Source organism: Parambassis ranga, chromosome 15, assembly GCF_900634625.1.
Source record: "Parambassis ranga chromosome 15, fParRan2.1, whole genome shotgun sequence".
Lineage (NCBI taxonomy): Eukaryota > Metazoa > Chordata > Actinopteri > Ambassidae > Parambassis > Parambassis ranga.
In genome coordinates, this window is record NC_041035.1 from 12,242,676 (window position 1) to 12,263,286 (window position 20,611).

The 20,611-nt window shown below is 40.8% G+C and overlaps 1 protein-coding gene across 4 annotated transcripts in view; it reads left to right on the plus strand.

Moving 5' to 3' along the window:
• The window catches only part of bicc1a (BicC family RNA binding protein 1a), a 50,534-nt gene that overhangs the window by 10,780 nt on the left and 19,143 nt on the right, over positions 1–20,611 (plus strand). For 3 of the 4 annotated variants that reach the window (XM_028423080.1, XM_028423079.1, XM_028423082.1), the window contains exons 2-6: positions 4,514–4,560; positions 11,173–11,242; positions 15,961–16,040; positions 16,718–16,876; positions 18,107–18,160. In XM_028423080.1, the coding sequence (XP_028278881.1) occupies positions 4,514–4,560; positions 11,173–11,242; positions 15,961–16,040; positions 16,718–16,876; positions 18,107–18,160 (410 nt within the window). Of the gene's footprint in view, positions 1–1,432; positions 2,158–4,513; positions 4,561–11,172; positions 11,243–15,960; positions 16,041–16,717; positions 16,877–18,106; positions 18,161–20,611 lie in introns of those variants that run through there. The other variant, XM_028423081.1, reaches the window with a different exon arrangement.

Consider the following 20,611-nt stretch of genomic DNA (forward strand, 5'->3'; position numbering starts at 1 on the left):
CAGCACGGGATCGGTGCTCAGGGGTTTTGTGTCATTTTTCAGCCATGATGCCTTTACAATCTGCCGTGCTGGAAGGGAGGAGCGCTGCATTGTCCTCATATAACCTGGGTGGAAAAAACACACCACCACTCAAGCACAAGAAGCAGTCTCTTTGATATAAATCAGAGCTCATAAATGCTGAAAAATATACTGTTAAAGTAGGACAGTGCTGTCCAAATATTCAGTGGATTTGTCTTACAGAAGGCCTTTAATTTTGACTGTTTTTCTGTTGTCAGAGAAAATAATAGGGTTCGTGGTTATCACGGTAATGAAGCACGGGCTATACATTTTTGTGGCAAAATTCCTGTCAAATCTCTGAGAGTGAAGGCAAAGGAAGAAGAACGTCTGCTTCTTTCCTTCTGATTTTATGTTGTTGGCGAATCGAATCAAGACAAGCAGCCAAACATGAATGGTGTGAGGAGGAGACAACAAACTGTGAAATTTGATGGTTTCCTGCATTGAAAATGTTGCCAGTCAGCAGCTGACTTGAATCTCAGATGATTTTGTGATGTGCATGATGCCTCTTTTAAAAAGTGAACTGAAACATGGTGAACATGAGTTAGAAATACATTGAAATGTGTTTGTATAGCTAACACTAACCCGTGGTCATCATGGTTGTCAGGACAGGGCTTCATACCATCTAGAGTTGGACTTGGACATCCTCTGTCAATATAGTCTGAGGCTACATCCACATGCCAAGTTGCACTGGCTCTTAGACTGATTATAAGTCCAGATTTGGGCTTTTAAAACAGTATTTTAAACATCATCGGACTGAAAAAATGAAAGAGGGAATTTGTTTAGGTGGTTAAGTTGCATATGTTACCAATGCAGTAAATTACAGATGCTTTCTTCTCTTAGTAACCTTCCTTCCATTAAGGTTTTTGCTGATTGTTTGGTGATGAGTGCTTACTTTGGCTAGATCTTTAATCTATATTGTCAGTATTGCTTCTAGATGCAGGTCTCCTGCAGCGCTCCCATACCTGCCACACACATCTGTTGTACTGTATGTCTATGAAACATCAAAAGTACCAGGATGCTGCACATCTTGCAGTCCTTGCCCACAATCCTCTGTGCACCCAATTATACGACACATGACTGAGCCACTGAGTAGTATTTTGTCATTCTTGTGGTGTTTTACGGTGGTGTTTAGTGTGTCTGTACGATGAGTTTATTGTTCTCATTTCATAATTCACCTTGGGGCTCAGCGGACACCCTGCTGTGCTCATCCTGTCTCTGCTCGGAGTTCTCCCACAGTCACATGTGCCAGCAGGATGTTTTGCTCTCAGCACATGGGCGATGTTTTCACTCATGTTCCTTATCAGATTCTCTCAGCTCCCTGCACACGTGTGCCAAAATGCTGTTGGACTGTTTGTGTCACTACAAGCTGGCTAATCAAATACCCTGCAATTTTAATGTGCTGATTTTTGTCATCTCTCGATCCCAGTGGAATAACCAGCGGACATCAGGGTTTTGACGCGTGTTTGACGCCAAAAAACTGCTTGTTGTTGTTTTTTATAGTTTCGTTAATTCTTTTCATGTCTCTTCTTTTTCGAGGCTAATGCTTTTCAGGATAATGTCATTATTTGCAATAGCACTTTCTTTTCATGACATTACAGATTTAGTCACTTATAGTGTAGCTCTACATCATCACTCTGTCTCAGATTGGTAATCTGGCATCTTCTTTCTTGTTTTGATATTTGTCTCATTTCGATTTTTGGGACTTTAGTTTAGCTCTTAAAAGAAATCCACAGACTTAGTAATGGCTGTTTTCACTGTCTGACAGCACTCCTTTTTGTTTGTCTTTGTTCTTACAGGAAATGTTTGCAGAACAGGGTCTTTCATAATCTTGGACATCAGGCCACCTAAGAACTGAGCTCTGATGTCAGAGTTGTTTTTAAACAGTAAAATACTCAGATGATAAAGAACAAAATCATTTTGAAAGCCAAAAATATGAGGGAGGTTTTCATTTTATCAATGATTTTTTTATTTCCCCTATATATTTATCCTTTAGTAACATTTTTTTCCTGCCTATAAACACCAAATGTTTATCAGTTAATCTGTTTTAACCTATCAATTGATTACTTTCAGTGATCAAACTGGAAATCTAGCAGCAGGCAAGTAAGGAACTTTTCTCCTGTTCCAGTGTTTACAGTCTGCTGCATGCCCTTTCTGTTGTCATCCTCATCATCTGTCCTGCTTGCCTGTTTACTCACAGCTTTTGGCTGCCTATCCAGTGAGTCACTTGGTAAAATATATGACTTCAAACAAAAAGCCGGGACTCGTACACGTGTCCTGCTTTGCTGTAACAGCTTTCTCATTCCAGACTGTCTTCATTTGTTAATGTTACATTGTGATTTGGAAGCACTTGGAATTCTTTGTTTCCAAATTACGTGATGCAATGGTAATATTGCCGTGACTGAAAGTGTCATAGCTGATTGCCTTTTTACATTGTGGGTGAAGTATTGAGGTGGACATTGTTTTGTTCAGATTAAAGGGTTTAAGTTTAACAGAAGTGGGTATAACTGCACTATTATGACTGCTTTATGGGAAATAACTGCTGTTTTACTTTTGTGCTACCCTTCACCGGCCATAAGTTTATAATCTACTGTACATCATTCCTTTTATTGCTCCTCTGGTTTGAATGATGAGCCGAGAAGCAGCCAGAATTCATCTGTTATCGGTGTATTTTTGCGGTGGGCGGTTGATGTACACACATTTCAGCTGAAATGGACTCTGCTGTTGAGTCGATCCAGACCATGCTCTCTGTCTCTATAAACTGTGCCATGGACTTGTTTACTGTGGAGCCTGCATAATACAAACATGTTAAATACTCATGATGTAGGCATTACAGCTATAATGTGTGGCTGGAAATGAAACTGTCTTTAATGATTTTACAGCTTCACACACTGTAGTTTCCATCATCATATACTGTGTGCAGTCATACAAATTTAAACAGCATATTTTATTTTTGAGGACATTTTACATATATAATATATCCATATATAAGTATAATAATTACTTTGGGGGTCTTTTATATTCCAAAAAGTGCAAAAAATTTAAAGCTACAAATGCGTGCATTATTTCAAGTAGACAAAGCTTATGTTAATGTTATTTCTCTGGTCTTCCCCCAAAGATCATTGAATTACAATTAATTCAGACTGAATAGAGAGGTCACTGCCAAGCTGCACTGGCTCTCAGACTGATTATAAGTATTTTCACTTGTTTACATGAGTCTTGAAGGCTGAGAAGCCATTAAATGCTAATTATTTGTTGGTTTCCTTTCCTCTTTGTGTAATGTTGTGCTGTACAAACAAATAAAAACAACCTTACAGCTCAGCGATTTTCAGCTGTTCACCAAAGCTATAGTCATATTTAATTGAAATTCATCCATCTAATTTTGGTACAAACCAAGTTCATAATTCTTTTTCGACTATATTGCCTGCATGAAAGGTGCTGTATGTATTGTTTTAGTATTACAGTTTTTCTATAGTATTAGGTTATGTCTATCATTACAGTCCTCTTCTTGGCATTTCTGCTGTAATATTGTGTTGTGTTCTGTTATTTGTTGGTCCTCTGATCATCGTCAGTTCACTAGTTTAGTCTGATAATAAAACATTGCAGAACCTCTTTCAATCATAACATTATTCTTGTCATCGTACTGAGGTCAGCATTTATGACTGAAGTCTATAACCCGCAGTGATTCTGCTGTCGCTGACCCAGATTTGTGAAGACAGCAACAGATTCATCTCAGAAACACTGACTGAAATGCATCATTAAACCTCCCCTGTGTTCCCAGAGGACAGGGGAACATGAGAGCTCTCCTTGGATAGCAGATATGTATTTTACATCAACAGAGCTGCCACAGATTTGAAGGACTTGCAGATGTGTTGGAGCGACTTCAGGCCTGACTCGCTCTGGTGGTTGGCCCTCTGCTTCGATTCAGCATGCTGTATCAGCTGAGGGAGTTTTTTTGGCGCTTTCACCTGCTTGGAAAATTACTTAAATACACCAGGACCTTTTTTTGTGTACAGGTGATTTCTGGCAGTGAGCTTTTTTTTCCAATGCCTGAAGTTTACGGTATGCTAATGGACAGAATTTCTAAAGTGTGAAAGTCCCAACTGACCCAGATGTGATGTGAAAAAAATCCATTAACGGCTACTAAAAGATGCCAAAAAGTTTTTTTTTTTTTACTGTATCCATCAATTTGTTACACGGAAGCTGTATCCAATCTCTGGGATTATAGAAATTTACTTGGAACATTTTATTCCACTCCTGCAAATCAGCAGTATCATCAACCATGCCAAACACAATATCCAAAGAAATGGAGATCCACCATAAACACAGCTTTGAATGAAGATACTGTAACACAGGAGCGGATAATCTGTGTGTGATTTGGCTGTGTTATGGTTACACTGTGCGTTCAAGTGTTGGTGACTGTGAGTGGTTTTCTAAATTTATTTTTCTCTTTCTCTAGCTGCCTCTGAGGGGAGAGTCAATGGCGGGGAGGATTTCTTTCAGAAGGTGAGTGTGTAGTCTGCACTTGGATAATGTTTTCTTTGTCTTTGGGTTGTGTTCAAACCCACTGAGCAGCACTTCTCTCCTGGTAAGGAAGCAGATGTCAGGTGCTCCTTCAGTCACTCCTGAGTACAAGTCTAAACAAATAAAAACAATGGAAAAAACGGTGACGTTAAACCTGCTCCAGGGCTCTGATGCTGTAACACAGCTGACACAACACTTTCACACTTACATAATGAACTATGATATAGTGGAGCATCACGAGGTGAGCGTGCCACACAGATGTTCTTACTGTTGAACCTTCACTATGGTTTGCATCATTGATCTTAAATAGTAGCTGTTGTTCAGGTTATCTGGAGTTTAAATGTATCATTAAATGGTCAAGTTTAGACAGGGATTTGCTGTCTGAACCTTCTGCTGAAATAACCTCCATGTATCGGATAACGTGACTTTATCAGGTTAAGAAAATGGTGGAACTCAGCCTAACCTCTGCTTTTACAAGGGCGCTTCCACTCAACTGACTCCTTTCTAAGCTGTGTTTGACTTTGTCAGTGTCTCCTCTGGTTGTGGATCCTGCTCTTGTCTCAGCTGCTTACCACAGATGAAAACTTAATTTGACCATTAGGTAGATGGAACAGAGAAATGATTAGCACCTAACACAGCAGCCCCTTTGCTGCAACTGTCTTATATGTAAATATCTGATGTTAATAAGTTGGCCATGGTGGTGGAGAGTTAGTGGCACGAGACTTTGTGGTTAAATATCAAAGCAGCTGGTAGAGTGTAGACACTAATCACAGGATTTTCTTTTGGCTGGTTGGTCAGTTTACGTTTTCTATGTTTATCAGTGGCTGCTAGATGTCCACACATTTAGTTTGAGTTCATTAGTTGATGGATGTTTTTGATAGTCTGATAACAAAGACTGTAAACCACCTGAAGCATCACCTTTTAGTACAGAGTGCATTTTACCAGCACTCAGACACTACTAATTAGACCCCTCCAATAAATAGAGAGACTGTAAAACTACCAAAAGGAATAAGGGCTGGAAATGAAATCTGATACGCTCCATTTGTTTCCTTGAAATCCTGATTATGAAATGGTGTGTGTATGTTTAATGTCTGATTTCAGGATTGGTTTGTTAAATGAAGTCCTAATTATTGTAATTAATAAAGACAAGACTGATCACATTTTCAGCAGTGAAAACGAACCTAATTATGTTTTCTGACACCAGCTATAATGAATGTTTCTTGTTAATTATGTGGCTCCCATTAAGCATCTCGAGGGGTCTCATTCTTGTTTAAAACCCAGCTTCCTGATTATGTTAAAGTCCTTCTATAGTATGTTAATGGGCTGTAATGAAATAAATGATGGACAGCGGTTTGTTTTAGCATTCCTCCTTTGTCTATTTTCCGTATTTGGTTTTGGGGGTTAGGAAGCAGAGCTAAATGTCAAAGACGGAGGCAATTTAACTGTCCCTGAACCAGTTTTCAGAAACCCAAGTAATGCAAACCAGGCGCATTAAGATTCTCCTCTTTGGAATTTTAACAAGGGCTCTAGATATACTGTACTGCAGCTCTGCCTTTGCTTTGGATAAAATTGTGGTGTTTAAGATATCCAGTGTAGTTGTCTGCCTCACTTAAAGCCTTCCTGACAAAATACCATTTGGCTGTAGGTGTACTGACTTTGCCAACCATCTTTTTTTTTTTAAGTCTCTGGCTTACATATAGTCACAGCTTGTTCAAAGAAACAGTGGTTACTAGAGGTTAAATTGTCAATTAGAAATTAGTGTGCAGCTGTTTAGGTTGGCAGGCCGGTGTGGAGCAGTAAAGAAAGAAGGGAGTGCTAAAGTCATGTTTTTATTGTAGAATTTCCATTTGGATAACTCTGTATAGTTTCCCTTCTGATAGCGTGATCATCATACATGCCCAATTAAAGTCAGGAAAATAAACACAAAGTGCGACTGTGGAGCACTATTGTTGAGTGAAAAATGGATGGGGTGTGTGAAATACCTTGAAGTTGATGAAAATGGAAACTCTTAGTTGGAACGCTTTCTCCTCGTCCAACACACCCAAGCACCGCACACACTCACACAGTGAGACTAATAAAGTGCATGCTTAGGAAGTCTCATGTAAGGCTGTTGTTTGACGCATACACTTGTAGATGCCTCAGCAGTGAGATTTAGAGTTCAGTTGCTGACGAGAGCAACATGAAATGGTCCACCCTCACACTTTCTCCCCAGGCCCACTCTGTGATGTGGTTGATCAAACCCTCTTACTCACCGTCTGCTGGACTTCCTTTGAGCTCAACATTTTGTAAACTGGAACAAATAATACAAACTTCTCATACAGTCAATAAAAAGGTAATAATGGCAGCAGACAGTGTTGAACCACAGGAGGGTGCCCCAGCAGGGAAATTAGCCATGTGCACGTCCCTGCAGCTCACATGAGGGAATCTCTCCAGCATCGTCCCTCTGTCTTTGTTTTGGTCTCATGTTTTCTCTCTTCTGTCTTTTCACCACCCACCCCTCCCCTCCTGTAGTTTTTAATGTTATTTCGTCTTTGCACTCTATTAAACTGCTGGTGTGTCACTGTTATCAGTCTGGTGTTACAAGGGGGGATTTCTCTGCAAATTGAGTTCTTGATTGTTAAACAGAAAACATACCCAGTGAAAAGTTTTTTGGACTGTGGCATGCTGGAGTGACAAATAAGCCATTTGGAGAGCTGTGTGGAGTCGTGGGGGTTTGGCTGGTTAAGACGATAACTGTACACCGCAGAAGAGCTCGGAGTGGATTTGAGTTGAAAGATGCTTTTGAACCTCTAGCCAGTTTATCCCTGATCCCTCATCCGTCTCTCTTTCCCAGAGGTTGTGGCTGTGTAAATAATGCCAGGCGTGATGTGTAAGTGCCAGGGCACTCAGAAGAGAGGCCAGGCTTAATTCTTTTCAGTTGGTTTATAGCACTGGAGCATTTTGTATTTGGCTGCACTGACTCAGAGCAAAAACAAAAAAAAAAGGCAGCCAGGATGAAACGTGTGGTTGTCTAAAAACATTATGAAATGTAGGACAGCATGAGTGGCATGAGTGACATACAAAAACAGAAGTTGTGTAGTGTTAGGCCTTAGACAGGTGGTTTAAAGGTTTTTACTGGCACTTACATCTTGCATATCTGAAATAGAAATATAAAGTGTAAGTCTAAAATGAAAAATAAAAATTCTAAAAATAGTAACCAATTTGATGGGCAGAAATTAACCCTCTGAAGCCCAAACCCAGCCCCCTAGAGGTGATGCTTGGAGCATAAAATGTGTTGGGTGTTGTGTTGGTTTCTACTTCTAGTCAGGAGTGTGCTGTTTTCATAGATGTATAGCCTTGAAAAATGAACCCACAGAAATTAAAATGTGACAGGAGTGAATAAAAAATGGCCTTGAATGTGTCTTTGCAGTCTGATACTGCTGCTGCTTTGGTTATTCTGTTTGGAGAATTTTAAGGCAATAAAAAAACACACAGTAATTGCTTTATTTCCTTATTGATCAGCACTCTCACAGGGTTAGAAAAGTAGCTGATTGATCAATGTAACCACTTCGAGCCATCATAGACAGCCAGCTCTTTCATGAACATGCATTATGTTTGAATTAGCCCAGAGGAGTAATGGGGCTTGTTGCTGCGAGTTAGTACTTGGATTGTTAATATGAACTCAGTTATGACTGGTGAGTCTCATGGGGATGCCTCAGTCAGCTCCAAGCTCTGCTGTTCTCTCAGTCTCTGCTCACAACTGCCTCTCTCTCTCTCACACACATACACACACATTCCAGCTGAATCAACAGCTGCACCATTGCAGCAGTGTCCAGGAAACATGCCTCTGCCATGTTGATTGCTGCTGTGCTGTACACACACACACACACACACGCACGTTCACGTGTGTTTAACGTATGTGCCTGTCTTTGATATGCAGGATAATGATATCCTGTTTGAATTTTTCCAGCAGCTCTGCACACGCCAGCTGCAAACCTCTAAAGAACCAATCATCATGTCAAGGCTCTGTCCTGAGACTTATCACAGCCATTTCTGTATTTCTTCAATTTCACAAAGGGTGTGGCTGCAGAAGAGAGAGGGTGGAACGCTAAATGTATAGATTAGTTAATTTGTGCAAATATCTTGACCCATTTTAGAGGCATTTGCAAGCTCCTTCATAAAAATAAACACCATCCACCCTTTAAAATGGTGTGTGGTCTGTCAGAAATCAGTCCCATCTGCAGCATGTTGCCAAGAACAGCAACACCAGACAGGAAACAGGTTTTGTTGAACAAAGCCCTTTTTAAAGGAAACGTTGATGAGGCATAGGCCAGAATGTTTAAAAATGTTAAGAAAGTGTATTTGAAGATGTGAAGTGATGTCATTTTTTTTCATCATCAGACTACTTTAGTGAGGTCCTGCACTGATTTGTAGTTTCATTGTAAATTAACACATTCTTTTAGTTACATCAGTCTGATATGGGTTAACAGTGACCTCTAAGGTCTTTCTGTAATTTAGTTAATTTCCACTTGAACACCTTGATGGTGATCCAAACACATCTGGCTTTGTCACAGGAAACTACTGTTAAGAAACTAAATTGAAAAAATGTGAAAGTTAAAGGTAACAGTAAAGAAAGTTCCTCTCTCATTGCTGGGAACACAATGTCCTTTTAATATTGTTTGTGATGCTTCCAGCTGTTGTGAGCATGTGAAGGAGAAAAGTCTGCTTTCAGCTACAGGGATATTTCTAATTGATTGTCTTCCATCTAGCAGGCAGCAGTGGTGGGAGGGCATCTTGTTGTAGATTAGTTGTGCTCTGGGTGAGTATAAAAAATCAAGTATCACAATATTCATCAGACTGTGTATGAAAAACCATTTAGATAATGTTATTGCTACACTTGTGATAATAGTGCAGAGAGGAGTGATGGAGGGGGAAGAGGAGGATAATGAGTGATCATTAGCTTGCTGGATGCTAAAGCTGGAACTATTTTACGCTTTAGTCATTTGAATGATACCACAGACAAATTCCTTTACAAAAATAGCAGAGTAGGATCATCTGGGAGGAATTTGCCTTTATTTCTTATTGCACAATATGATAGTAAAATCCGCTTTGGTCCTATGACTGGAAGTAAGAAGTTCTGAGCCTTAAGCAGGACAAGTATGACTAAAAGGGTAAAGAGATGCAGCTTCAAAGGGAAAGGAATGTGACAAAGCATCAGTAAAAATGCACTTCTTGTACAAATGTGTTGTGCAATGGTTTTTATTGGCCTACGATAGTCTGTTTTGAGAGGTTTTCTGAGGAATGGCTTTTCAAAAAAGATATTTCCTAATTATAAAGCTGGCTTACAGCTGTCTGATATATGGAAAGGTGGCACTGTAGAAGGGGCATGCCTGACCTCAGATTTAGATTTTTTTTTGTTGTTTTTTGTGGCAGCGATGCCTGATTCTGTCGCCCACCTAGACTGTCCATTTTTAAGTGTAATTAAAGGTAGGATGAAGAAAGTCAGTGAGGCTAGAAAGGCCTTCCAGTCAACCATCATGGACTGAAAGCTGCAGAGTGAATGGGAGAGGTGTGTGTGTGTGTGTGTGTGTGTGTGTGTGTGTGTGTGTGTGTGTGTGTGTGTGTGTGTGTGTGTGTGTGTGTGTGTGTGTGTGTGTGTGTGTGTGTGTGTGTGTACGTGTGTCAGGCATGTCAAAGCTGCCTGTCTCAGGTTTTACAGGTGTGTGAAGCTGGCAGTGGGATTCAGCTGTCAGACCGTGTTGTACAAGATGCCAAACAGACCTTGCAACTTCCAGAAATGCATGTGGGAGGGGGGATTTAAGCACTTGCCTTTTTTGATTTATGTGCACCAGTTACTTCATAATTTCATTAAAAAAAAAAACAGGGTGTGAATTGTGGTGCTCTTAAGCTTAACACTTAATTTCAATATTATACAGAGCACTTAAGGCACTTTCTACTCTCATTTGAATTACAATATGTAGCTCATGGCATAATTCACTGGACCACCAAGGAATATTAAGCGACTGCAGCTGTTTACGTAATGGCTGGAAGCAGCCCTCGTGTGCACGATCACGTGGCTGAAATTTTGAAAACTTTGAGAAATTCATATCTTCTCCACCCCGAAAACAGACACCCCTGGAAAGTATTAAAACAAACAGGAGACCACAGGATGTTTGAGAAAACAATGATGGAGCACATTGAGGACAAAGACACTAGGAGAGAGACAGCGTGTCAGCTTCTCAGTTTTTGGAAGGTTTTAACGGTTGTTTCCCCCAGTTTTTGTTAAAGATCACTCACTTCTGATGGGTTTTGGTAGATTGGAGATACTAGCTTGTATGTGTTCCTGTCTGCATTTGTTATAAACATTATCATATGCTTATGAGTCCTGCAATAAGCACAGTAATAGGGGCCGTGTGGGAAAATGAATGCAAGTTCAAAATTACCCACATCTGTATGATGTCATTGGTGCAGAATAAAGACAATACACTCACAAAATACCCATCCCCACCAAGAACAGCTGCCTTTGTTATCTGTTATTCTTTTACCAATCTGCTTTTGCTGTTGCAATACTGACATCTGTGAATCTAATGTCAGCCTTCTCTCACTCTGTTCCAGATCATGGATGAGACCCAAACACAGATAGCCTGGCCGTCCAAACTGAAAATCGGAGCAAAGTCCAAAAAAGGTGTGTATCCTCACTTATTTTTCTCTTTCTACTTAATTCCCACATGTTCAGCTTCCATGCCAACAAATGCAAGCAGCTGCTCGACTTCAGTTGCCTTTGCGTTCACTCGTAGATGTTCGAGTCCGAGAAATATGTTTTCTATAAATTCCCTGGAGTCAGCTGGATGAGTTGGATGTTTTTCAAGGTTTCACCATTATTTATTGTTAAAAAGTAAATTTAGCCATTTAAAAAGATGAAAGCTTGCATGATTTCTTGTTCCTCACAAGCCAGCAACTTCATCTGCACAGACGAATGTGTGATTATTATTTTTTTTTGTTTTCCCTCCCTGTGTAGGTGGAAGTGGGGTGGGGGAGGCCGTGGGAGTTACTTGTACTCAACCTCACGCATTTATTAGCCAAGTTGTTCCAGCACTCTGTTACCAATAAAACATTATCACGGTTATTTAAAGCTCTTCCGAGAGGGAACAAGGCTTGGATTTGTGAAGTGGGGAGGGTGAGGAGTAGGTGTAGCTTTGCCCATTTTGTTTTCCTCAGGAGAATTGCCAGTTTGCGTCCTCAAGCCAGATGTGCAATCCATTGACGTTATGTAACTTCCTCAGTCACTCTGACTACACTGACAATAGTTGATCTTTAACATTTTTTCGCCCCTCTGGATACTTAATCAACTGTACGTTCTGGCAGCTCATTCACGCACGGCCTTCCATTCACCCCACGTATTCGTTCATTCACAAAACTCGCCTCTAACACCACCTGGGAATGATGTGCAGAATATTTAAAATTCTGACCCGTGATTTGTTGGCTGTCAGATTCTCCATCTGTGTTGCGTAAACCGAGAGGAGCAGAGGGAAAGAATGTTAGATAATCACTTAGTTATCTTCTGAGTGAATGCGTTTGTTGGGGGGGAGACATGTGGACCTGAGCATGTGCTCATGGGACAGAAAACCGATGTCTGAACGACTGCATAATACAGGTTTACATTATACAACATGAAGCCATCACGGAAGCCATCAAGAAAATGATTCCCATGCCATTTGTCCTTCATCATGTACCACAGGATGAGACCAGCATCTAACTAAAAATAATGTTGATGCCCGCATTGCACTGAGCTGTCTGAACATTGCAATGGGCTTTGTATGTGTGATGTACAGTTAAATATAATCAAAGCTAAGCTTAAAATTTGGGTGTTTTATCAATTCTTCTCTGTCTTCCACTGACAGCAGAGGTATGTGTAGTCATCTTAGTGTTCCACTGTTGATTTCCAATGTTTTACATATTAATTGAGTTTTTTCAGCCCAGAAATCTAATAAATTAGAAATGAAAGAAATACTTTTTTTTATGCTTTACAGCATTATAACTAGGTACTATGATATGGGGCTGGATAGAATGCAGTGAAAATATGAGCTCAAAGTAACAGGAGGGAAAAATGCTTCAGGTTCAGAGGGTTAAAATAGCTGGGGACAGAGCTGCTTTGTTGCTGCATTGTAACACATAATTGTCTAATCTAAAATCATCTGTTTTCCTGGAATTACCGCTGGGCAGGATAGCAGCAGATGTGTTTGTAACCTTTTTCCACATACGGGGCCACATTTCATCAAAATGCCAGCTCCTCTATTTTATATGTCACCTGCAGCTAGCCACCTCTGCCGCCTGCATAAGTGTGATAAGACTAGATGTTACCCACTGGGGGAAGCTATCATCCGTGATTTAGTACAGTGAGAAACCATATACATCAGTGGTCAGTACTTTAGGATGGTTATATGATGTCTTCTGCTTTGTTTTCATGTTAATACAAGTTGTGTGTTTCATCATTTCCGCAGATGTTTTAAATGAACTTAAACTGACTTAATTTTCTTCATTTGTGTGGTATTTTCGAATGCATTTCTCAGCTGGAAAAATGCTCTAACTTTGCCAACAGAAAGCTGTGGAACTGTGTAAAAATCTGTGCTGAACTGAAAGCACTCACTTTGTACAGCTGCAAGTCTTGTTTGTGCTTTTCTTCATATGTGTATGCATGCCAAATTAGGACTTAAGGTGTTCATTTTTTATTCCACAATCAATCATCGAGAAAAGAAAAGAAAAGAAAAAAGGCACAGAGCACACTCCACTTCAAAAATGCGGGGGTGTTCTACATCACGACTGCAACGCTCGTTTAGGCTGGATAATGTTTGCCAGATGTGCTGTGCAGGTTGGAAGAGTGAGGGACAGTAGAAGAGTCATACTCCCTCTAATGGTTACTCAGGGTATCACAGGACATTATAGAGAGATTTCTATTGTTCAGAGGAATAGCTGAATGATCTGGGAAAATTTCCCGGAGCCAGTGCTGAGGTTGTGATCGGTCTCTAGCCGCTCCTGGTGCTTTTTTCCTTTTGTTTTCCTGCCGCTCGGCTTCAGTTCTTCACAACAATCTCTGTTGTGATTCTCTTGTGTGCCATATCATCTCTTGAAAGGGTGTGTTGAGGTGCCCCCCCCCCTCCAGTGACACTTTTGCTGGTTTATACTTTTGCAAGTTGATGATTTAAAAAAAAAAAATATATATATATATATATATATATATATATGCAAATCAAAGGTTCATTTGTCAATATACATAACACCCCTAAGCTCCTTGAAAGTGTAAACATATGCAGCCACTGGTGACTTTGTAGCAATTAATTTGATTCAGTGAATCCTGTCTGAAGGCTATACTGTACATCTGAGATGCTGTGTGTAAGTGTGTGTGTTTGGGGAGGGGTATTCCTGGAAGGGGGCTTAGTATACTTCCTGCTGTTCAGTACACTTAACACAGGGGCGATGGACCGTGGTTGTGTAATAAATGTGCGTGCACATTTGAATTGGTTTGTGCGTTCATGTGTTTGTGCGTTTGGCAGGGGTCCTGTGTGCAGCGGAGCCAGATGTAGGCTTACCAAACGCTACACAGAGACACAAGCATCAGCTTTGAATGGTTTTAGGTATGCAGTGTTTGGTTGTTTTAACTGGGGTATGTCGAGGCAGAGGAGGCAAAGTTTACTTAAGCCATTAGAGACCTTACTTGCACAGTCATCTTTGTGTGCTGAGTGTATTTACACAAAAAATGAGGACATTGATATTCTGCTTCTGGCTGGTGTTTTGTCTTTTCTTAAATGTGACCATTTGACTCTGGACACTGTTGGACACTGCTCACCTTGAAACAATATTAGTATGTAACAGCCTCTTTTTGTTTTGTGAGTCTCTCTGGTGTCTGTGTCTAACATTATTTCAGTGCAAGCATAGGCTGCTGAAATGTTTCCCCAAAACCTGAATGCAGTTCATATGCTAATGAATTTATACCAAGATGTTCTGGGAAGACTTAAAATTCAAATAATGTTTTAGCATCATTGCAAGCATGGTTGTTGTCACAACACGTGACTGAGTGTTCAGTGAAAACAGCCCAGTTATCTCTAACAGCAGCTTAATTAAATAGTGAATTAATGACATGTAGATGTGCTTAGTGCTTAGTTTAGATTAGGGGGAACTGCTCCTAATGAGCGATCACAAACGACATGATTTGTCAAGCCAACTGAAGCCAACTGAATGCAGCAAAATCTGGCAGTGGTGACAGTTCACAAACAAACATACCAGCTGGTGGCAGTAATGCGTCAATTTGTTGTTTGCTAACTGCCAAAAAACTCGAAGAACAAAAAAGAAGTAAACAAAGACGAAAGAGATTTGGCTCGCTGTTGCTGTGGTCTACACGGCTCTCTGCTCAAGAAAATAAATAATCCTGCTACTTCCTGTTGTCTTCCGACCTGATTTCCTGTATCCCATGCACTTTCTCATTGGCTGTTGGCAACACACCAACGTTTGCGGTTGGTTCAGTTCACACTGCTCACCCGTGTCCAGATTCAAACATGTTTGATTGACTGCGACTGAGGTCGGCCTGGCCCCCTCACACACCAACAGATTTTGGTGCCAACTGTCCCCCAACTAATGCAGACCGGAGAATTGTGGTTGCAATCATGTAGTGTGTCCTCAGCCTTAATCTGACATAAATTGCTTTATGGCCTTGTTGTTATAAATATTCTGCATTCAAGTCCAGCTGGAATAAGTTTAGAGGAGCCATTCTCTACATCTGTGGGATTGTATAGTTTCTACTAACACAAACTCTTTTCATTTCCCCAAATCTGGGTTATTTCCTGGCTTATTATGTCATATTTAGATTTTTTAAATGCAAAGTGTGCAGATGTGGGTACCCTCTGATGATAAAATCTTTGTCACATGAACCCTTGTGGATGCCTGATGCTTTCAGTACCCGACCAAAATTACGATGCACAAAGTGGGAGACATTTTGTCATCTGTTTGACAGAATGAGGTAAACAAGGTGAGCGTTTCCATCTTCTGTTGAGGCTAAATTGCATCACAATTATTTACAGCTCACATCCTCTACAGACTGATGGATTGCCTGAATATAATTCCACGAACCCCCTAGGCGAACCCCCTACCTATCACCATGACTGGTTACTTGCAGACTTAAATTAGACCCTGCAGATATCAAAGCAGTAATTACTGTTGCAGAGCTCCTCTCTGATGCTTTATAATTCTTTGACTGCTGTGTCATGTTTGGTTAAATGGGTTTATCGTGTAACGTAACGTGTATCTCTCTTTCACATTTAGTTTCTTATCAGCACTGACTTACACTCAGTGAGCATACGTTGAAAGTGGGAGAGTATGTGTTCAATGTTTTGCTCTTTCTCCTCTCTGCAGATCCACACATCAAGGTGTGCGGCAAGAGGGAGAACGTGAGGGAAGCCAAAGACAGAATTATGTCTGTCCTTGACACAAAGGTACAGCCAGCACAGACCTCAAGTGTCTCTCTCTCTCTCTCTGTCTGTCTGTGTGTCTTCCTCTTTCCTTTCTCTTTATCTCCCCTCCTGTCCAAGTGACAGATTGCACACAGCAGTGAGGTACAACCACAAAGTGTCAGCCAATCTAGCCAGATACACTCATCCTGAGCTTGTAGTGGATTGTGTGTGCAGCCTTCATTACCATGGCAACACAAGAAACCTATGCAACTGCACTGTAGCACCCCCTGGGGATGGGACATCGGTCATGCACTTTGATCAGGCACGCACAGCAACACACACAGTTGGTTTGTGTTTATGGCATGTCATGCTTTTAGTCACAAAGACCCTATTTTGAGGCCCTTTCAGTTCTGGCATGTATTGAGTTATTTCACACATTTGTTTGTAATATACTGCATTGTTTGTTGTGCATTTGATCTTTTTCTAAAAATGTTCAGCACATGAAAGTGATTAAAGGAGAAGAAATGTTATGATTGAGACTTTTTGCTATCTTCTACTTTTTTTAACATGTTCAAATATCCCATGGCTAAACAACAGACAGATTGGATTGTAGAACTACAGGTTGGCAGACAGCCTACCTACGCCATGCTCCACTCACTGAAATATTAGAGGCGTTATCAATCATCACTTCACCCTCGTCTTCTCTTCCTGCTCATTAGAGTAACAGAGTCACTCTGAAGATGGACGTCTCCCACACAGAGCACTCCCATGTTATTGGTAAAGGTGGCAACAACATCAAAAGAGTGATGGAGGAGACGGGATGCCACATCCATTTCCCGGACTCTAACAGGAACAACCAGGCAGAGAAAAGCAACCAGGTTTGAGACTCCAACAAATGTTTTTCTTTGAATCTCTTGAACCAAGGCAATGTGCCAACATTATGCTTTTTGCATTCTGCTGCCTTGAGTGCCTCCTCAGTGGTAGTAGGTTATTAGGTTTCACGATCTAAATGGCTCTTTGATCTGTGTATGCAGCCCTCTAGTCCATTTTACTAGCTGTCACAGGGTCTCAGACTGGACAGGTTGCAGAGAGTTTGGCTGTTTTGATTGGCCAGCCCACAGGAAGCCGGTGTGTTTTGGCTGGACTCAGTAGAAGAGCTGTAGGATCCTGCAGTAATTACCATTAAAGTGTAGTATGAGGAGTTCAAGGAAGGACGCTGTCAGGCAGAGCATTAGATATGCATCTGTCCTCCCAGGTGCACCTGAGTATGAAAGTGCTGACAAGGTAATTTATTTTTTAAAAGGTCTGCTGACTTCAACCTTATCTCTTTGCATACATGGTCTGCACAAACTGTGTACACCATTTAACTTCTCAGCAGTCTCCAGTCTTGATGTTAGTGATGCAAGTGAAGGCTGATAAGTAGCAAGAGTGAAAAAAACCCTTAGGCTGTCTCTTTGTTTACTTTGAAAAACCTTCAGACTGCAGCAGACCCTCTAAGATTTATTACATATTTATTGATGATCAATCAGTGACGTAGCTTACCTTTAATTCTGAAGGGAGCTGGAAGGATTCAGGATCTTGTTGAAGAGCAATTTTACAACATTTTGAAATGTTGAAACATAAAATTGCTGCTCACAGAATTGTGTGCACACACTGGGGACCAGAGATGAACCAGACTGACCTGCTCAGTGTTGTTTTTCTTTTTCAGCAACAAAATCATGTTTTTATTTCTTCTGGAGCTCTAAAGTTGTGGTTCAGGTCTTTGTTTACTCCACAGCAGTGAGTTGTTGCCTAAGAGGGAAGAAAGAGAAATCTAATGAGGCTATTTATCACCATTTTTATTGCATTGGAAATAAACATAATCTGACCTCTCCTCTTGGTATTTGTGTTTAAAATGTGGAGGCTATTTTTACAATTTTACATCATCTCCATGAGCATGATTAGTTTCATACTAATAATGTGGCTCAGATGTATGCAAAAATGCGACAAAAGCAGATTATGTTTCAGCTTCAAGCTGAAGCTCTTAAGATTATAATGACGTACAGTTATTTGTCTTGGACCGTGTTGGAACTGGCTAACTGATTTGTTACCTTTTTTATTGTGAACAGGTGTCCATCGCAGGGCAGCCCGGAGGGGTGGAGGCAGCTCGAGTAAAAATAAGGGTAAGTTGGATCTCAGCCACAGTGGTCTTAAAGGGATACTCCGCCCTGAAAAGTGGAGTATAAACCTTTCTTTTATAACTTTGTACTTTTGACCTTAATGAGGGAGAAAACATAATGACGTCACTGTATGATGTTGCCATGCTTTAGGTTACACAGACGCATGTGTTGAGCTCATCTTTTTGAGCTCAGCTGTTTTGTTTTTACTTGTAAATTCATTTCTGTTTGGTGCAGGGTGAGGTGCATTTCTACCTTTTTATTTTGTGCACACTGCAGTCAGTTTGTGGTTAGATTCTATAATCAAGAAATATTGATTGTGTACACTCAAGCAGCAGAAAAGGAGGAGGGGGTGGCCGCTTGACTGTAGGGAGTGCAGGGACAGTGACAGATTAATTAAATGATTCCAAGCATCTGATAGGACCCTGTATAATTAACACATTTGTGGACTGCTCTCTGGCTTGCCAGCTACCCCCACCAGCTCCTGCAGCTGATGTTTACTACCCTGTCTGCACATGCTGTTTTTTTCTGCCTTCAGCTGCTACATGCAAGCTGATCTCACCTGGAGAATTGAAGCAGCTTCAGGGTGTCCATCTCCACTTCTACCTTGTATGAATGGCTGTAGAAAATGTCTGCCTTAGCTCCACTACTGGTGCATGATATATTATTGTTTACATCTAGTCATGGTGTCACAAGTCTGTTCCAATGTCTGTGTCATTTTTGGAAAGAGACAGTGTTGTTGAGTTTTAAGTTGTGTTTTTTGGCACTTCACAAACCATAAGCTTCCATCAAGTCCCATCAATATTGAAGAAAAAACAAATTATTTCTAGATAAATAAATAAAACAGCAGGCCACATGAAAAAATTGGATATGTGATTTTGGGGTGAACTGTCCCTTTGAAAGGTTCATATAAACAAAACATCAGGAGAGCCAGGTTCCCTGACTAATCCTTCAGGGTTACAGTAGGTAATTGTGCACTCCAGGCACCGTTTCAACGCTTCCCCTAAGCCACAAGCACCATTCCTAACTTATTCCCTGACCACTTCCTTAGAACAATTGTCAAATACAAACTGGATCCTCAGCCTCTTTGGAAAGCCCATTTCCAACCCATTTCCTAGCCTTTTGTCCATCTTTAGTTTCAGTCTGACTGGAAGCCCGACCCTCCAGCTTCAGCTTTGTGGGCAGAGGACCTCTGAGCTCGTGTGAACTTCTTCATCTCTGAACTTTTGCTGCATTTCAACACCGCGGCAGTCTTCCACAGTGAACACGTTCCTCCGCTCTGAACTGACCAAAACTAACAAGGCTGTGTTTGCATGTGTGGATAACTGAGTAAGTGAAGTGTGTGATGGAGAGAAAGGCAGAGAGGGAAGGTCGTGGCATGTGGGATACTTGTGCAGCGTGTGTATTAGCACATGTCGGCTCGCATGCCTGCCCGTAGCTTTCCGTGCTTAATGGGTGTTTTCATAAGGCGCAACCCATTTACTTTTTTTTTTCTTTTGGTGAAAAAATAATAATCAAACCTAACTGTACCACTGCACAAAGGGGTTTATAACATTAGCTGCGTAGAGCCGCAGAGATTGTTCTAGCCTTCAAAGAAGACAGTCAGCAGACAAGTGAGGTGGACAAAGAGCTTCTTTCTCTGAATTCTTTTACTGGAACCAGACCTTAAGGACCACGTAATTCAAGGATATCCAAAAAAAATTATGTTGTCAAAACATGAAGAGTGTTAACCCTTTGGGGACCAGGTAGTTTTTGACCCTCTTTCACTCATTTTTATTCACTGTGGACTCATTTATCCCTGCACAATGAGGTCCTAAACAGCACAATCATGGCTGGAAGGAGTATGTGGAGTTATAACATTTCAGTAGCTCTGCATATTGCCAGTAAAGGAAAAAATATAAAAAGATCCACATGCTTTAGTGTCATTATCTGCTCTTCCAGGCAGTATTTTTATTTCCCACAATCTTCCCCACTGAATGCGTCCTTCGACAACTTGTTGACAGCTTGCGCCACTGTATGCAGTTTTTGAGCCATTTTGCATTCATTTTGTTGCCCTTTTTTTACCTCTTTCTTCTCCTTCTTCTTTCTACCATCACCTCCTCTCGGCCCAGATGTCTGTGCAGGGCACCCTGTCCCATGGGCCTACTCAAAAGTCACTGAAATGTTGCCATGTGACCACTGCCTGCAGGAACGTGATCCATAGCTTCTGCTTGCACTGAAGAATTATATTTTATATTTTTCCTTAATGTTTCAATTAAAATATCACACAGGAGTGGTTCATGGACCATCAGAAAATTAAAAATCTCTGTGTAAAGCTCTTAGCCTGTACCTCACAGATTTGAAGTTTAGTGTGGTAGCTTGCTAATGTCAAGATGGCATCCACCTGCCAGTCAAATAGTCATGTCCTTAATTATGCATAACTTAGTTATATAAAGAAAAAAGAAAAATCAGCATATT